General features: G+C 41.5%; 1 protein-coding gene across 26 annotated transcripts in view; it reads left to right on the top strand.

Moving 5' to 3' along the window:
- Nucleotides 1-17,948, top strand: part of Magi1 (membrane associated guanylate kinase, WW and PDZ domain containing 1) — a 653,433-nt gene that overhangs the window by 561,782 nt on the left and 73,703 nt on the right. For 25 of the 26 annotated variants that reach the window (XM_028855222.2, XM_037203933.1, XM_037203931.1 and 22 more), the window contains 3 exons: nt 6,280-6,337; nt 9,225-9,355; nt 11,271-11,363. In XM_028855222.2, the coding sequence (XP_028711055.1) occupies nt 6,280-6,337; nt 9,225-9,355; nt 11,271-11,363 (282 nt within the window). The remainder of the gene's footprint in view (nt 1-6,279; nt 6,338-9,224; nt 9,356-11,270; nt 11,364-17,948) is intronic. The other variant, XM_028855228.2, reaches the window with a different exon arrangement.

The following is a 17,948-nucleotide window of genomic DNA, read 5'->3' as shown; positions in this document are numbered from 1 at the left end:
CTGAAGCATGATTGGGTCAATGAAGAAAGAAAAGTTTCCTTCTACTGAGTGAAAATGAGAGCACAGCAAAGCCTCTGGGACACATTGAAAACAGTACTAGCAGGGAAATCTTTAGCTCCTAGTGCCTGCATCAGAAAATGAAAGAGGGGCAGGCGATGGTGGTGCACAACTTTAATCCCAGCACTCAGGAGGCAGAGGCACAAAGATCTCTGTGAGTTCAAGGCTACGGAGTTAGTTTCAGGACCAAGGCTACACAGAGAAATCCTGTCTTGAAAAACAAAAAAAAAAAAAAAAAAAAAAAAAAGAAAAGAAAAAAAAGAAAAAAAAGAAGAAGAAGAAGAAAGAAAAGGCTCACAAATAAATGCCTTAACAAAGCAATTCAAAAATTTGGAAAACAAAAGAAAACCAAATCCAAACCCAGTTGTATTAGTCAGGGTACTCTAGAGCCACAGAATTTATGAAATAAATCTCAATCTCCCTCTCCCTCTTCCTCTCTCTCTCTCTCTCTCTCTCTCTCTCTCTCTCTCTCTCCTTTCTCTCTCTCTCTCTCTCTCTCTCTCTCTCTCTCTCTCTCTCTCTCATACACACACACACACACACACACACACAGACACACACACAATTTATTGGAGTGATTTACAGGCTGCAGTCTGCTAATCCAATAATGGTCAGCTGTGAACGGAACGTCCACGAATCTAGTAGGAGAGATCAGTCCCACAAGGCTGGGTGTCTCAGCTGTTCTGTACATGCTGGAATCCGGAAGAGGTAGGCTCCAATGCCAGGGAAGGAAGGATGTGCTAGCAGAGCAAGAGCAAGCAGGCCCAGAACAAGAGCTTTCTTCTTCCATGCCTTTGTAGAGGCTTCCAGCAGAAGGTGTTGCCCAGGTTAAAGGTGTGTCTTCTGGCTTAAAGAGTAAATGAAAAAAAAAAATGTGTCTTCCCATCTTAAGATCTGGATCAAATATGTTTCTTCCTACCTCAAAGGTCTGGACTAGAAATAGATCTACCCACTTCAAACCAAGGAGAAAATCTCTCACAGGTGGTGTGCCCCCCCATTTCTGGATTGTAGTTCATTACAGATACTGTCAAGTTGACAACCAAGAACACTAGTCAACAGGGAAAAAAAAAAAACAGCAAAAATTGTAGAAACAATACAAAGAATTGACAAATCTAAGAGCAGGTTCTTCAAGAAGATAAACAAAATTGTCAGACAATTGGCAAACTAGCCAAAATAAAGAACAGAGAGGAACTAAAATAAAAGATCCCGAAACAAACAGGGAAACAGTACAGCAGACACCAGAGAGGTTCACAATATTATGAGGGAATACTTAAATCTATATTCCATTAAGCTGGAAACCCTAAAAGAAATGAATTTCTAGATTCAGCCAAACCACCAAAATTAAATCAAGAAAAAGTCAAACCTAAAGAGAAGTATAACAAATGAGGAGCTTAAGATAGTAATAAAAAGCCTTTAAGCTTAAACAAACAAACAAATCCAAGGCCAAGTGGATTCACAAGAGAATTCTTTCACTCATTCAAAGAAGATCTACAGTCAATCCTCCTTTAACTACTACCAGAAAAAAGAAAAAAAAAAAGAGCAAGAGGAAGAAAGAAAAAGAAACAGAAGGAGCCAGTATTGCTTCATACTAAAACCAGGTAAAGACGCAACAAAAATAGAAAAACACAGGCCAATATCACTGAACATAGATTCAAGAATGCTCAGTACGATACTTGTAAACAGAATACAGAGATACATAAAAAAGATTATACTCCATATCCAAGTTTGCTTTATCCCTGAAATGCAGGAGGATTGAACATACACAAGTCAGTAAATATGGTAAACTTTGGTCTTAAAGATGGACTTTGGTCTTAAAGACAAAAATCACATGATCATCTCAATAGATGCAGAAAAGGCCTTTGACAAAATTCAGCATTCCTTCATGATAAAGTCTCAGAGAATGTGAGACTAGAGTGAACATACAGACCTCAACATAATAAAAGTTGCATAAGAGAAATGCATAACCAGCATCATTCTAAACAGAGAAAATCTTGGATCAATTCCACTGAAGTCAGGAACAAAACAAGGACACCCACTATCCTCACTTTTTTTTTTTTTGCTTTAAGTACTAGCTGGAGCCATAAGACAAATAGGTAGAGAAGTCTAACTACCACTGTTTGTAGATGGTATGTATAACACTATACATTAGAGATCCCCAAAATTCTGCCAGAAAACTTTTAGAAATGCTAAGCAAATTCAGCATTGTGGCAGGATGTAGAATCAAGCTGCATAATTCAATAGCTCTTCTATACACCAGGAACAAACGTACAGAGAAAGAGATCATGGACATTCACAATAGCCTCAAAGATAATAAATATCTAAGAATAAACCTAACCATAGAAGTGAAGGACCTCTACAATGAAAACTTGAAACCTCTAAAGAAAGAGATAAACATTAGAAAATGGGTAGACAGTCCATACTCAGTGGACTGGTAGAATTAATGTTGTCAAAATAACCATTTTACCAAAAGGTGTTTACAGGGTCAATACAATCTCAATGAAAATCCTCATCTTATTCCTCACAGAATAGAAATAAAAAATTTGAAATTCTTATGGCACCACAACAGACCTCAGATAGCCAAAACAATGCTGAGCAAAAAGAACAATGCTGGATGGATTACCATACCAGATCTTAAGATTTATTACAGAATCGTGGCAATAAAAGCAATATAGTAATGGCAGAAAAACAGACATGTAGACCCATGGAACAAAATTGAAGACCCAGACATGAGTACACATAACTTCATTTAATAATTGACAAAGATTCCCAAAACATACGCTGGAAAAAGACAGCATCTTCAGCAAATGGAGCTGGGAAAACTGGACATCCACTTGCAGAAGAATGAAATTAGACCTCTCCCTATCACCTTGCAGAGAAACTGACTCCCAATGGACCAAAACCTAAACACGAGGGCTGGGGAGATGGCTCAGAGGTTGAGAGCACTGACTGCTTTTCCAGAGGTCCTGAGTTCAATTCCTAGCAACCACATGGTGGCTCACAACCATCTGTCATGAGATCTGGTGCCCTCTTCTGGTGTGCAGTGATACATGCTGTATACATAATAAATAAATAAATCTTAAAAAATAATAAAATAAAATAAAATAAAAACACCTAAACACGAAACACTGAAATGGCTGGGAGAAAGCATAGGCAGTGCCCTACATAATAGAGGTGTATGAAAAGACTTTCTGAAGAAGACTCCCGTTTGCCCGAGGAAGAGGTCAGTAACTGACATGTGGGACTTCCAGAACTGAAGTGTTCCGCACAGCTACAGAAACAACAACTGGGTGAAGAGGAAACCCACAGGATGGGATTTATCTTTTTTCTAGATAAATATCTGAGAGGACTAATGTCCAGAATATATAAAGAACTAAAAATGACCAAATGACCTATTCCAAAAAACAGGCCTAGGACCTGAACAAAGCGTTATCAAAAGAAGAAGGGAAAAAATGGCCAAAGAATATCTCACAAAATGTTCATTGTTCCTCTAGCACTTACTTAGGGAAATGCAAATTGAAAGAACTTTAAGATTTCATCTTACCTCTATCAGAATGGCAAAGTTTAACAAAACAACTAACAACAAATGCTGTAGGGGGTGAGGGGAAAGGGCCCCTCATTCTCTCTTGGTGGGATTGTAAACGGGCGCAGCCTCTATGGAAATCAGTGGGAGACTTTCCAGAAAGGGAAAAAGTCATTCTGTCATATGACCCAGCTATACAACTCCTTGGCATCTGCCCGAAGGGGTGGTGGCATTTGACTCCACAGCTGCTTACTCAGCCATGCTCATTGCTATTCCACTCACGTTAAGCAAAAAATGGAAACCACCTAAATGCTTGCCACCCTAGGGATGATTAATGAAAATGTGTTACACACTGTGGAATGCTATTCAGCTGTAAAGAAAAATCAGATCGTGATCTTTGCAGGTAATGGATGAAACTAGAAAAGATCATATTGAATGACATAACCTAGACCCAAAAAGTCAAATGTCATGTCTGTCTGTCTGTCTGTCTCTCTCTCTCTCTCTCTCTCTCTCTCTCTCTCTCTCTCTCTCTCCCTCTCCCTCTCCCTCTCCTCTCCCTCTCCCTCTCCCTCTCCCTCTCCCTCCCTCTCCTCTCCCTCCCCTCCCTCTCCCTCTCCCTCTCCCTCCCTCCTCCCTTCCCTCCCCTCCCCTCCTAGCTCCAAATCTTCAGATATCCAAATCCTCATCCTTCATCAAGGAAACTTATCTTTACAACAGGTGGAAGCCTCTTTCAGAAACTCACAACCAATCAAAATGCTTGTTATCCTACTCCCAATGGACGCAAACAAAACGAATGTGCACCTAAGGCTCAGGGAACACTGTGGAAAGGGGCAGAAAGATAGGAAGACCCAGAGGGCCAGGGAGTTTGCTGTGAGACTGTGTCTCCTAGGAATGTCTCCCCGGCATGACTGTCCAAACATGAGCCGCACCAAGACAACAGTAGATATGCCAGAGTACATGGGAGGGAGGACCCATGAGACCTCAGCCCTACATGAAGAACTAGAGGCAACTAAGAAATGCTCTCGGTGGAAGAAATAATATTCCTCAGGGAAGAACACACCAATTGATTTCTCAATACCAAATAGTCAGCCCTGTAAACATGCATGCAAATAACATGCAGACTGAGCAGGTTGTTTTTAGGAATATGCATGTATATACGTGTGTTGTGTGTGTGCATATAACAACTATTAATGAGAAAAGAGGCTGTGAATTTCATAGAGCAAGGAAGGGTGTATGGGAGTGTTTGCATGGAGGACAGGGATGGGAAAATGGCGTAATTGTATTATCATCTCAAAAATAAATTAATAGTAGTACACAATTCTTTGAATTAAAAAATGAAACTGTTTCAAAGTAAGTGATACTTCTAGTATTTGTAGTGTTCAGCTCAAACCCTCTGACTAGTGATTTCTAGGAATAGTGATTCCCTTCGCAGTATAGCATTACCCAAGCTTGCCTTTGCTACGCAGATCTACAGAGTTTTAAAACTCAAATTGAGTAATTGCTGCTCTGCCTGAAAGGACTGTTTGATGACACACAGATGCAACCAAGGTGCTTCTTCTCCAAGTAAAACAGCCGAATGCAGCAGGCTTTTCCATAATAGATTCGTCTAGTGGAACTCAGGAACCTAGTTAATATATGAATTTCCAACTTCGATGTGAAAGCATCGGAGGCAGGCAGAGTTCACTGTTTGCCTAGGGCTATTCGCCCTCACATTTAAAAGATAACATAGTCTGCCATGTTGGCACGTGCCTACAATCCCGGGGCTCTCGCAGTGAAGACCAGAAAACTGCAAGTGCGAGACCAGCCTGGCTTACCTAGTGAGACCTGCTCTGACACCACTCACTGGGGGAAATAGAAAAGAATACTACTCACACACAGCAGTGAGCTGACTGTGTCCTATTCACAAGTAAAGCTCTGGAAAGACAAACTGGCCCGCATGGAAGAATGGCCTGACGGAGTGTGCACGTCAGACACAGACATGGCCTGTCATGTTTATTCACTCAGTAGTCTTCATCAAGAACAACGAGAGATGCCGGGCGGTGGTGGCGCCCGCCTTTAATCCCAGCACTCCAGAGGCAGAGCCAGGAGGATCTCTGTGAGTTCGAGGCCAGCCTGGGCTACCAAGTGAGCTCCAGGAAAGGCGCAAAGCTACGCAGAGAAACGCTGTCTCAAAAAACAAAACAAACAAACAAACAAACAAAAAAAACGAGAGAATAAGATGTGAGTTTGATTTGTATCTGAGGAAAGCAAAATAAGACCATTGAGTTGAAAATGAATAGGAAGTAGTTTTTATGTGTTTTTGCTTATATGGCAAGGTAGTCTAGCAACAATGAGAAAACTGTAAATACTTAAGGTGAGAAGTAGGCATTGAAGGCAAGTTTTAAGTGTTTCTATTAAAATCTAATTTAATACTTGGCTGGTAATGAAGGCAGCTGGGAGTGCATTTTATTAAGTTTTATTTTCTTAAGTAAAATACCAGTAGATAAGGAATTGTTGTGGTTGTTTTTTTTTTTTTTTTTTTTCATGTAGAAAAGCACACTGAACAAAGTAAAAATAATGCGTGTTTCTTTGTGTTAGAACATACAGTTTTAATTGGGTCCAAGGTGTTTGTACACATCGCTCCCCTTTGAATCACTCAGTTGTTGAGCTCTGGGGTCTCCAAGAATCGGCTCCTCTTGTTCTGATGTCCTTCTGTTTTTCAGAGCTGCCTGCCGGCTGGGAGAAGATTGAAGACCCTGTCTACGGTGTCTACTATGTAGAGTAAGTGCCCGTGGAACATCCACACGTCGTTCTCTGCACTCCTGGGCAGTTATGTTCATGATGTATTGTTACAAGGTTCAACGTAATAGTAATAATTTTATAATGAAAGTATGAAGAACTTAGTGAATAAGTCAGTCGTCCCTGAAGCTGAAGAAATTCAGAAAGGAAGTCAGTCCATGTGGCTTTTGTTAACTTCCAAATCACCGAGACCTGGTGTGTGACGTGACGGGTGCTCAGTGAGTGTTAGTTGAAGACCACGGTGTGGGAGAGCCAATCAAAAAGCTCGTGCGCTCTCAGGGGGGCCTTGCTGCCCTACTTTTCCATGCCTAGGTCTAACGTCGCAGTAATTACTTATTTATTCTGCCATTCTAAATGGGTTAGACAAATCTGAATAATTTATGAAATATTACCAGGAGTAAGAAGGAATGGAAAACTGGGATGAGATGCAGGACCTGTTATCTGTCCCTCTTGGCCTGTCCCCAGGAGTCTCACCTCTTAGTGCGATCTCCTCACTGAGGACTTTATTCTAACATTGGGCGTGTCCTCTGTCATTTTACTAAAACCATTGATTAGCTGGATACTAAAAGGAAATTTTAAAAATAACCAAGAGGTAGAATACTGAAAACATATAAATCATATCTTTTCCTCTGAGAAAAAATGAGAGATAACTAATACAGTCCCTTTGAACAAGACAAATGCCATATAAATTTTGTATCATCGTTATCCTTCCTGCCATGGTGAAGATAAAAGGCCTTCTTTCTCTTTCTCATGTTGCTGGCTATAAAAAGTCACTGTTTAATGCCCTTATAATAGGAGCACATTATGCAAAAATGCCAGGCCAAAGTAAGATGCCAGCATTGCATTGTAAAGCAATTATAGGAGTTCAGTATAGGAAGTGCCCTTGACCAGTGCGAGTCCTGCTTCTCTCTGCAGAAAGAGAAGTGTCGTCATCAGAGACACAAGCAAAGCCATTTTTATGGACCCTAATAAAGTACATTTCCTGTGTGAGCTCTGAAGCTCTCTTATACAGATGAACAGAGAGTCTTCTGCCAGGTGAGGCCAGGCTTGCGTTGGTACTCAGCTGCCTTGTGCATTTAGTAAGAAAGGAAGCAGCTGGGCACCACTTAGAAGGGAAAAGAAACTTGGTCCTCAGGGATAAGATGTTAAGTTACTCTGGTCTGGTTCTCTATGTCTTTTAATGCCCACAAGGAATCAAGAGGCAAATGTCCTTTTAATAAGAATTAAAGATAATCTGCCCACCCCATTTGATTAAACCCTTCTTTAAAAAAAAAAGTCTGAATTTCAAAAGCAATATTTGATGTTTTAGATAATAACATAGTAGGTATGCCCCCAAGCTTCTAGTGAACTGTTATTTTGGCTTAAAAAGTATGTACATACACATATATGAAACCATCTGTATATGTATATTTATGTATACTTAGCATAAATACAAAATAAATAAGGCCATCACTCAAAAAACACACCCATGTGGGTGGGTAGGGAGTTGCATGCGTGCGTGTGTGCGTGTGTGCGTGCGTGCGTGCGTGTGTGCGTGCGTGCGTCTTGCCCACTTGCCCTGACCTTATTAGTTACATAGTCATCTAAAACACCTAGGTCTTTGTCCCTGTGAACACATCACACATACTCAGTTCGGCTACCTTTGGAGTATTTTTGTCTACGGCCTGTAATTTCAGTCTTTCCTCTTGGTCAGTCAGTTAACATAGTTGACATGTTAGTGGAGTTCTTTTAACTTTACTCTTAGATTTCTATATACCCTACTGTAAACCACTCAAGACTTCTACCATTGTGTGCTACAGATAATATCACAGCCCCAGTTAATCTTAATTTTCAGTAATTCCGAATGTACTTCTCGCTGGATTTAAGTACCTCCCCTCTCTGGTGATAGCTTGGAAATTTGGGTAGAGTCACTGGCTCAAATCTTAGAATTCAGAAGCAGCCATAGCTGAGTGAGCATGCTGGCTCATACTGTCAGAGAGAGTGAACCACTCAGAGGTACTTCCCTCCCCCATAAAATGATGTAGTGTCCCTAAATACATGGTTCGCTTCTGTGATTTCACCTACTCAAGGTCAACTGTTGGTTGCGGGGGGAAAGTTACATGGGAAAGGTTAGAAGAAACTAAATCTTAAGTTTCAAGTTGAATGTGATTCTGGCATGATGAGCTCTCCGTCCTTGCTGCTCCATAAAGATCCGGCCATGAAGCATCCCTTTGTCCAGTACATTTCTACTTTATTATGCACTGCCTACCTATCAATGGCCATCTCAGTTACCAGGTCAGCTGCCACAGTGTCAAATGCTGTGTTCAAGTGTCCCTTATTTAACTCCATGGTGGACCCAGAGCACAAAGTGGCACAGGCAACTGGAACATGCTTAAGAGACAGGGCAGAAGTTCTTTAAGTGACTAAGGAAAGAAAAGAAATCACATGTGGAGCCTGCTGGAGGCTGTGGTAAATCGTTGTTGTTGATCTTTTCCTGCAGTTGTTTTGTAGGTTAAACTTCACTATAGGTGCGTGCAGGTACAGGGGAAAACCACAGTTCATACAGGACTAGATGTTACCCTGGGCTCCAGTATCCACTGGGGGTCTTGGAATATGTCCCCTATAAACAAGGAGTTTCTGCTGCGTGAGTAAGACTACATTTTGCCTTAGGACATTTACTAGGAATTTCTAATACGATGCATTCCCGGCTGACACCCTAGCTCTTAGTGCAGTAAGTAAGCAGCCAGTAATGGAAACCGTGTTTATTTCTTCTTATCTGCGTATCCACACCAGACCCTCTGTGTGGCTCCATTCCAACTGAAGACTTGCTGAGCCTTTTGCTGCTGGAATGAATATGTCCTACCTGAAAACTGCTTTCCTTTCTTCCCAGCCACATCAACAGGAAGACGCAATATGAAAACCCAGTCCTAGAAGCCAAAAGGAAGAAACAGCTTGAGCAACAGCAGCAGCAGCAACAGCAGCAGCAGCAGCAGCAGCAGCCTCAGCCACCACAGCCAGAAGGTCAGCTTCTTTGCTGGAGGCTTTTGCCTAGCTGGGAATGTGGGGCGATTCCTAGGCACTGACACCCCCGTGTGGTCAGAGCTGGCCTTGATGACTGACTCCTCCTCCTCTAGCCTCTCTTCCTCCCACAGCACACCCCAGCACACTGCTGAAGGGGGCGCCCCTGCATAGGCACCCAGACTTCTCTGTGTTGCTTTAACAGGAGCTTAGCCTGCAGAGCTAAGTCTGACAGTGAGGGAATTTAGGGCCCCTGCAGCATTTGCATGGCAATCCTTGTCGAAATCCAGTGCCCCTTTAATGTTTTTACTTCCAGCGGAGTTTCTGGGCACTACACTCCTTTATGTGCAGGGTTTTTTTTTGGAAACCCTGCACAGAAGGATTAGAGCTGGTAATCCTGAGTGCTTCTAGGAAGTTAGGAATTCATATTCGTTGTAGAAATAAAAATAACCCAGAAGCAGAGTGCAACATTAAATGTCCCAATGCTTGCCCTATCCCGCTCTCAGATGTTCACTGTGAAGAAATTTTCTGGTATATACAAATTGGAAATATCAAAAACAAGATAATTTTGTGGGCAAATATATCCCAGGTGTATTTGAGCAACTTGTTGGTTTTTTTTTTTTTTCATTTTTTATTTCATAAACCTTCTTGAAGTTTTATTATAATTAACTCATAGTTTAAGTAACTGAATAATGTGTCATTTAGTGAGTATTTCTACTAATATGTAACTATCCATTATTAATACTTATATTTTTCCCAATTTTTCGTTACAATTTTTAAATGATAGGCTTTATACCCTCTATAATATATGAATATCAATTGTGTGGATATGAAGTATAACACTTTTGTTCCTACAGTACTGGATATAACTATATATCCGATATATATATTTAAATGTGTATGGTGGAGGAAATTGAACTCAGGACCTCATGCTTGCCAAGCATCTACTCAACCATTGAGCTACACTCCTAGCCCTTAAACATAATCAAATATAGACCTTACACTATAGGGATAGCCTCATGTTTCCGTAAATGGCCACATACGGTGTTTTAGGATTAATGAACATGTAGTTCCCATAATAACTACCCACCTTTATAATATGAAAACAGCTACAGATAATATGTAAATATAGGCATATCTGTGGATCAGTAAAACTTTATGAACACTAATGTAAACCTCACAATTTTCATGTATCAGAAATACTCAGTTTTAAGCTTTTAAGAATGTGAAAGATGTCTGTGCCTTGTGTTTATACAAAAGTAGACGTTGAGCCCAATTTAGCTGGTAAGCCATGGTTTCCACCCTGCTACCCTTAACTGTGCAGTTTAGAGAGCGAGCCTCTTTGCCAGCTGAGAAGTTCTCTGCCTTAATCTCCTTTTTAATTTAAGAACAACTTGAATTTATTTTTTTCTTGATGATAAAACCTAATAGCCTCAGAAAATGTGTTCTGAGCCGTGGGTTCATGTTAGCTGAGGGAAGATGGCAGTACCTTTTATGGGTCATTCACTGCAAGGTGTTTCTGGGCCTCCAATGGTCGTGAGCTTAGAGTTAGGATCTGATGGTGGCTTCCCTTTGGGTCTCAGAGACAATAGAAGTTATGTTTCAGCAAAATGATGGCATGTCTTCATCCACCTCACCATGCAGGATGGGCACGGTAGCAGACCAGCCTACCCCTCATTGAGCCTGGAGAAGGTTCTTCCTCATATGGCTACCTTCAGGTGAATCCACACTTTAAAAAAACCAAAGCCAAAACCGTGTTTTCACTTAAGACCTTTAAAGTTAAATTTTTTCCACTTACGCCATATTTCTTTAGCAAAAGCTCAAACATGGGAGAGAAAGACCCTGCCATCTTTACCACCAATTAATGGCGCAGCTGTTCTTAGACAAACCAGGAAACTGCTTCTTTTCTTTTTCGTAGAATGGACAGAAGATCATGCATCCCTTGTGCCCCCTGTTGCTCCTTCCCATCCCCAGAGCAATTCGGAGCCAGCCAGGGAAGCTCCACTTCAGGGTAATGTGGGTTTCTGATTGCATGATAGTTTGAGCTCTAGAGTTGCACGTTTTAATTTCTTCATTACATTGATTGTGTGTGTGTGTGTGTGTGTGTGTGTGTGTGTGTGTGTGCGCATGTGCAAGCGGTACCCCTACACTAGTGCCACATGATACATGTGGAGGTCAAAGCACAAAGGAATTAGCTCTCTCTTCTATCATATGGGGGCCTAGGGATCAAACTCAGCTTGCCAGACTTGGCATGAAGCACCTTTTGCCAAGCTATCTTGCCAGTCCTAAAGTCTCAGTTTAAAAATGAGGTTTTGTAAGTCATAAGCCTCAGTGCTATCGACACTTCTGGCTAGATAATTCTTTGTAAAGGGGACTGTCTTAAACACTTACTTATAGGATGTTTGGAAATATCCCTAGCCACTCGACATCAAGAGCATATACCCACCTCCCACTGGTACCATGATGATCTGGAAGATGCCCAGACATTGTTAGATGCCCCTCAGGAACAGAACCATCCCAGAGTTGAAAATGAGTGATTCGGAGACCACAATATTTTTTAAATTGAGTGTTAGATATTTTGAGATTCCAGGCAACATAACTTGCTTTTGAGAAGTTTTTTCTTCTGGTATAAATAACTTTATCTTTAATGTCCTTTCCTGCTGCTGTATTTGAACTGGTATGTCTTACATGCATTCATGGTGTAACCCCTTAAAAAGGATCATTCCTAATTTGGGTTCTTGAGCCTTGCTCTAGTCAGTCCTTATTACTCCTCAGTGATGGAAGACAGGCAGCATGTTTGGGTTGTTTTTTTTGTTTGGTTTTGGTTTTTGGTTTTTTGTTTTTGTTTTTTTTTCTGTCCAAACAAGAAAATTAGACATACGTTGGATAGTGTTGTAGAGTTATGGAATGTTGTGATACAGAACCATTACACCCGTGGCAAGTTGTCTCTGGTAGCTGATGTCATCATTAGAGCATTATTAATATCTTTGAGCACACAAATGCATTTTACTATGATGATGGGTTCCTAAAGAAAGACTGCATGCGGTCTATCTGGCATGTTAAAGAATGCCACCTTTGTTGTAGCGTCCTTAGCATTTCTTGGAATATAAAATTCCTTCTTTGGCTCGTGTCCTGTTGCTTCAGCTCTCTCATAGTCAGAGAGCTGTACCAGCCTCATTTGCCAGAACCAGCCACGCTGGACCACTAGGAGAGTTCCATGGGCTCTTCCCTCTGTGTCGCTGTCTCCTCCACCCCTCTTTTCTACTCTTCCTTCCTGTCGTTCACTCTTAGCCATCCTGTACTCATCATTTATAGAGCTTAACAGTGGAATTCGTCTTCACTTGTGTTATTTCATAGTACTTTCTTCACTAAGCTTTAAATCCATGGAGGCCTGAGCCCAGGAGTTTGGTGTTTATTTGTTTTGTTACTTCCCAATCAGGTAGAACACTACGTATGCTCTGCTGAAATTACAATATTATTGAGTGAAACAGTATGTATATATACATACACACACATGTATTTTTGTTGAGTGTTAGCTCATTTTCTTAAAAAGAATTGTCTTAGAGATGAACCACACTACAGATCGAAAGGTACAGGTCCTGGATGTCCCATGTGTGTAAAGCACCAACTAAGGCTACACATGGCACTTATCCGTATGCTTCATGTCATTATCTCCTCGCTTTTTTCCGTTTTGTTTGTTTAAGGCATGTTCTCACTATACAGCTCTGGCTGGTGTGGAACTATTGTATAGACTAGACTGGCCTCAAACTCACAGAGATCCTCCTGTCTGCCTCCTCTGTACTGATAGTAGAGGGCACATATCTGAACACCACTATGCCCAGAGTCTTTGGTATCTCAGGCAGGTGCTCAGCTACTGAGCCATACTCCAGGCTTTTGGTTCCTTTTTTTTTTTTTAAATCTACTTTAGTCCTGTTGAACTTGACAGTGGGCTGAGAAAGTCCGGGTCCACCAAACTCTCCACGGAAGTAACTGTTCTCATAGCCAATCTCCAGGGTGGCCTTGGTGTTGATCCCCATCCCTCAGACATAAAGTCTTTGAGTATATCTGACACTGAAGGAACATTAACACTGCTCTTGTTCTCTCCGAGCTGGCAGTGCCATAAACTTGAACTTAGACTTTAGTCTCATTGTTTATGCCTGGGTTACCAGCCTGCTGCTTGCACATCTTAGTTTGCACAGTATCTAGTTTTAATGGTAAATCAAGAAGCCATTTTGCCAACTTAGCTTGGTGGTTAATTTCTAGACCAGATTCTCCTGTGACTAACTTTACTTCCCAGCACCTGGTCATTTTTGTAGATGTGTTCTTGGATGAACTCTCCAGCTTCCAGATTGGGTTTGGGGAGGGATTTCTACAGCTTCCTCACCACACTGTACCCAAATCCCATCCCTATGATAACTGATTTATTGAACATACTACATGCCAGGATTCCCCTCTAAGCCCTTCATATCCATGATCCATTTTGCTAATTCTTGATAACCATTATGTGAAGTTGGTATCATCTCTGTCTCTATTTAGATGTACAATACTCAAATAGAAAGAGAGGTTTGTCACAAAGTAGTAGAATGTATATATAAATGCTGTTAGCATTAGAAATTAGTGAACTTATGGCTTGTAACTTTTTATCATTCTACTTTTTACAGGGCACTTTATTTCATGAGTTAAGCTCTACTATTTAGTGCAGTGTCACTGGTTCATAATTGTCACTTAGGTTTAAATTAACTGCAACTGAAAAAAATAAAAATTGAATTTTTTTGGCCATTAGCCTCCTTTCGAGGCTTTAATATCTACTTACATGATGTAGGGGCTGCCATATAGGTCGGTGTAAATACACAGTATTTGCAGTGCTGCAGTAAGTGATGGTAGATAGCTACCAGTCTAGAAATCCAAGTACCAGAGCCTAGAGTAGTTCTGACCTATCAGAGAATACTTAAAGGTAGTTCAAGGGCAGAGTTCTGACCCAGAAGATCCTCGAGATTCAGTGGGTAAGAACTAAATTGAGTACATTTTTAAAAGCCATTCAGATGAGTTTATAGATACACAACGGAGTCTTACAACTACGCCCAAGAAGTTAGTATCTCAGTAGATGGGGTAGACCACAGCGCAGCAACCAAGAGTATCAAATGCCCCTGCTTGTGGGAGAACATAATTCCTAACGCACATTAACTCATGGCCCACCCATACCTAAAACATAATACAATGTGCATTTAATACAAAATTCTGATGTTGTCTCTGTGGTTACAATTCAGATAAACTATGTGATGCATTTTCACATGTTCTAACTTTGTCTATAATAGAAATGAAAGGTACCGATACCGGTCACTTTTTGTCAGAGTTCTCAGCATCTCAGGGAGTCTGTTCATTGTGCCCTTCCTTAGCATTTCATTCCTTCAACAGAAATTGTTGGAGCACCTCATATATATCAGACAGGACTCAGATTCTAAGCCCTGAATCTGCAAGTGAGTCTCCATGGAGCTTACATTCTCGTGAGTTTAATGCACATACAGTGCTCCTTCAGCATGGGCACAGGCAAGCAAGCTAGTCAGTGAGATGCGTACTGTGTTAAAGGAGACAATTCTAGGACAAAAAGAAAGCAGGAAAGAGGGCTGGAACTATTGCAGAGACCTTGCCCATTTTAATAACGTGGTCCAAGAAAGTGTCACTGGCAGTCGGCAGCTGTTGATGTCTCTGCATGACTGAAATGTGTGCACTTCAAGCCCTCTAGACTCCTTCAGCCTCTTCTCTAAGACCTCTAAGGCCATCTGACTTCCATATCCCAAAGTGAGCTTCAGAGCCCATCTCCCTGTCCTCAACTTTTCACCTGGTAATTGGCCTGGGAGCTGTCTCCCAGAAGTCTTCACTAGTGGTGCCATCCTTCTCCCCACACCTTGGCAGATGACTCTGCCTGGCAAATCCTGCTAAATCTTGCCTCTCTTTAACCACAGTTACAGGGCTGCCATTCATTGAGTTTCCAATAAGCCTTGGACTGCACTGGAGAGGAGGTTTGTGAGCAGACCTCTGACTACAGCCAACTTGAAGGAGCCTTCTTTGTAAGAGCCAGAGACTTTTAAAAATATGCAATTAAAATTTGTGTGTGTGCCCAGAGACCTTTTTAAGCCTTTTAGTTATAGCTAACCAAAAATAACTTTCCTAACCGGGTGCCAAGGCTGCTAAGTGCAGAGGCACAGGGTAACTTCTTTTTCTTCCTTTATATATATATAAGAAATAGAGCAGATGAGGAGGTTGTAACAAGGGCAGGACACAGGAAATGAAATTAGGAAAGAGGCAAATGGCCACTGCTTGGAATACCCTAGAAATCCCAAAGAGCTTCTTGGATGTAGAGAAGGACTTACTGAAGCCTGAATATGGCTTTGTGAGTTAGTTCTGAAATGCCACTTTTTAAAATATATTTATTTTTTTTTGAGATTGTCATACATGAGTATTGCATCTACATTATTTCCATTCAGCTCTCCTTGTTCCCTCCATTTCCTCCCATGCCCCCAACTACCCCTCAAATCCATGACCTCTTCTTTCCTTATTATTATTTATTATTATTATTACATTTATATGCACACACATTGATATAACCTATTGAATCCATTTAGTGTCATTTGTTTGTATATGTGTTTAAGTTTGACAATTTGGGATTAAATAATTTATCAGGAACTTGTACTTGAAGAACATTGATATCCGCCCCCCTCTCTCTCCCTCCCTCCCTCTCTCTCTCTCTCTCTTTCTCTGCAGCCATTGATTGCCTGTAGCCCTAGAAGTAGGCCTTGCAGAATTTCCTGTATCCAATTTGCATATTAGCTGGTGTTGTCAATATGTACATCTTGTTTAGGCAACCATGTTGTTGAGATTTCACGAGTCCAACTTTCTATCATAAACAGAAAGCGCTATCCAGCATCAGGGGTCTTGGTCACCGGGCTCTTAAGATCTTTTTGCTCCTCCTCCCTGATGTTCACTGGGCCTTGGGTATAGAGGTTGTGTTATAGATGTATCTGTTGGGACTAGGAATCCCAAGGTCATTTAGTCTGCATTTTGATCAGTTGGTATTCTTAGTGAGCAGAAAGAGCTGTGCTTATCTCTGGACATGAGGATAAGTATTTAGGTATTTAGAATACAGTTAGAAATCATATTGGTTCAGGAATACAGCAGTAGTAGGTTCTCCTCCAGGCCCTATGATCTAACCAGCCAGTAGGTAGTCAGCAGGCACAGATTCCCTTCTATTGAATGTGTCTTGAGTCCAAAAAGACAGCTTATTCATTACCCACAAGAGAAAAGTGCCACTACTGCACCATTGGGGTTATCTTGCCAGGCTGGCCATTGTTGTGGTTCATAGGCTTTACAGCTGGGTAGGATTATTGAATACTTTGCTCCCTCGGCAGATTGCGTAGCACCTTCAGATACTTTGAAAGCCAGTCCTCAGGGAGGGCCCTTCCAGGTCAGTTCCAGCTCCATTCTTTGAAGTCCTGTGACCAAAGCATGTATTGTCTTCAGCAATAGGGTGTTGCTGGAGGGCTTCTCTCCAGGTTCCCCAAGCCCCGCAGTCCCACAATCCACTTATAAAATAATCACTCAGATGCTTATATCACTTATAAACTGTATGGCCGTGGCAGGCTTCTTGCTAACTGTTCTTTTATCTTAAATTAACCCCATTTTTATAAATCTATACCTTGCCACGTGGCTGGTGGCTTACCAGAGTCTTTACATGCTGCTTGTCATGGCGGCAGCTGGCAGTGTCTCTCTGCCTCAGCCTTCCGCTTCCCAGAATTCTCCTCTCTCCTTGTCCCCACCTACTTCCTGCCTGGCCACTGGCCAATCAGTGTTTTATTTATTGACCAATCAGAGCAATTTGACATACAGACCATCCCACAGCAATAGGGACCTACCTTAAAATTCTGGGAATCAGCCAAGGTCAGTGCCAATAGTTTAGGGGCAGCTCCTGTAATCTTCTAATCAACAGCTTGGGGAGAGATTCCCTGTGCCTGGCACTGGGGGTTTTAGTCTATGGCTCTTATGAGGAGTATTATCACCCCATGTGGTATAACTCCATTTAAGCTATGTGTATGTGCTTATGTATTCACAAACATACATATATATTGTATACGTGGGTTTTTTTTGGGGGGGGGTTGTTTTTGTTTTTGTTTTTTTGTTTTTCGAGACAGGGTTTCTCTGTGTAGCTTCGAGCCTTTCGTGGAACTCACTCTGTAGTCCAGGCCGGCCTCGAACTCACAGAGATCCACCTGCCTCTGCCTCCCGAGTGCTGGGATTAAAGGTGTGCGCCACCACTGCCCAGCTATATACATGTTTTTAAGGAAGCTTATAAAATATATCTCTCTATGGCTTTACAAACATCCTCAGTGTTAATTATCTTTAAAATATATCTGGAGCTATAGCTCAGACTGATAAGTACTACCCACAGGAAAATGCTAGACATGGTAATGATATACATTTCTAATGGCAGCCCTAAGGGGCAGAGACAGGAGGGTCCCTGAAGCTCTGTGACCAGCCAGCTTAGCCTAATTGTTGAACTCCCTGCCAATGAGAGACCCTCTCTCAAAGGATCCAGACAGTT

The sequence above is a fragment of the Peromyscus leucopus genome, chromosome 3, assembly GCF_004664715.2.
Source record: "Peromyscus leucopus breed LL Stock chromosome 3, UCI_PerLeu_2.1, whole genome shotgun sequence".
Classification (NCBI taxonomy): Eukaryota; Metazoa; Chordata; class Mammalia; order Rodentia; family Cricetidae; genus Peromyscus; species Peromyscus leucopus.
The sequence above is the reverse complement of the archived record's forward strand: the minus strand, read 5'-3'. Positions and strand labels throughout refer to the sequence as shown.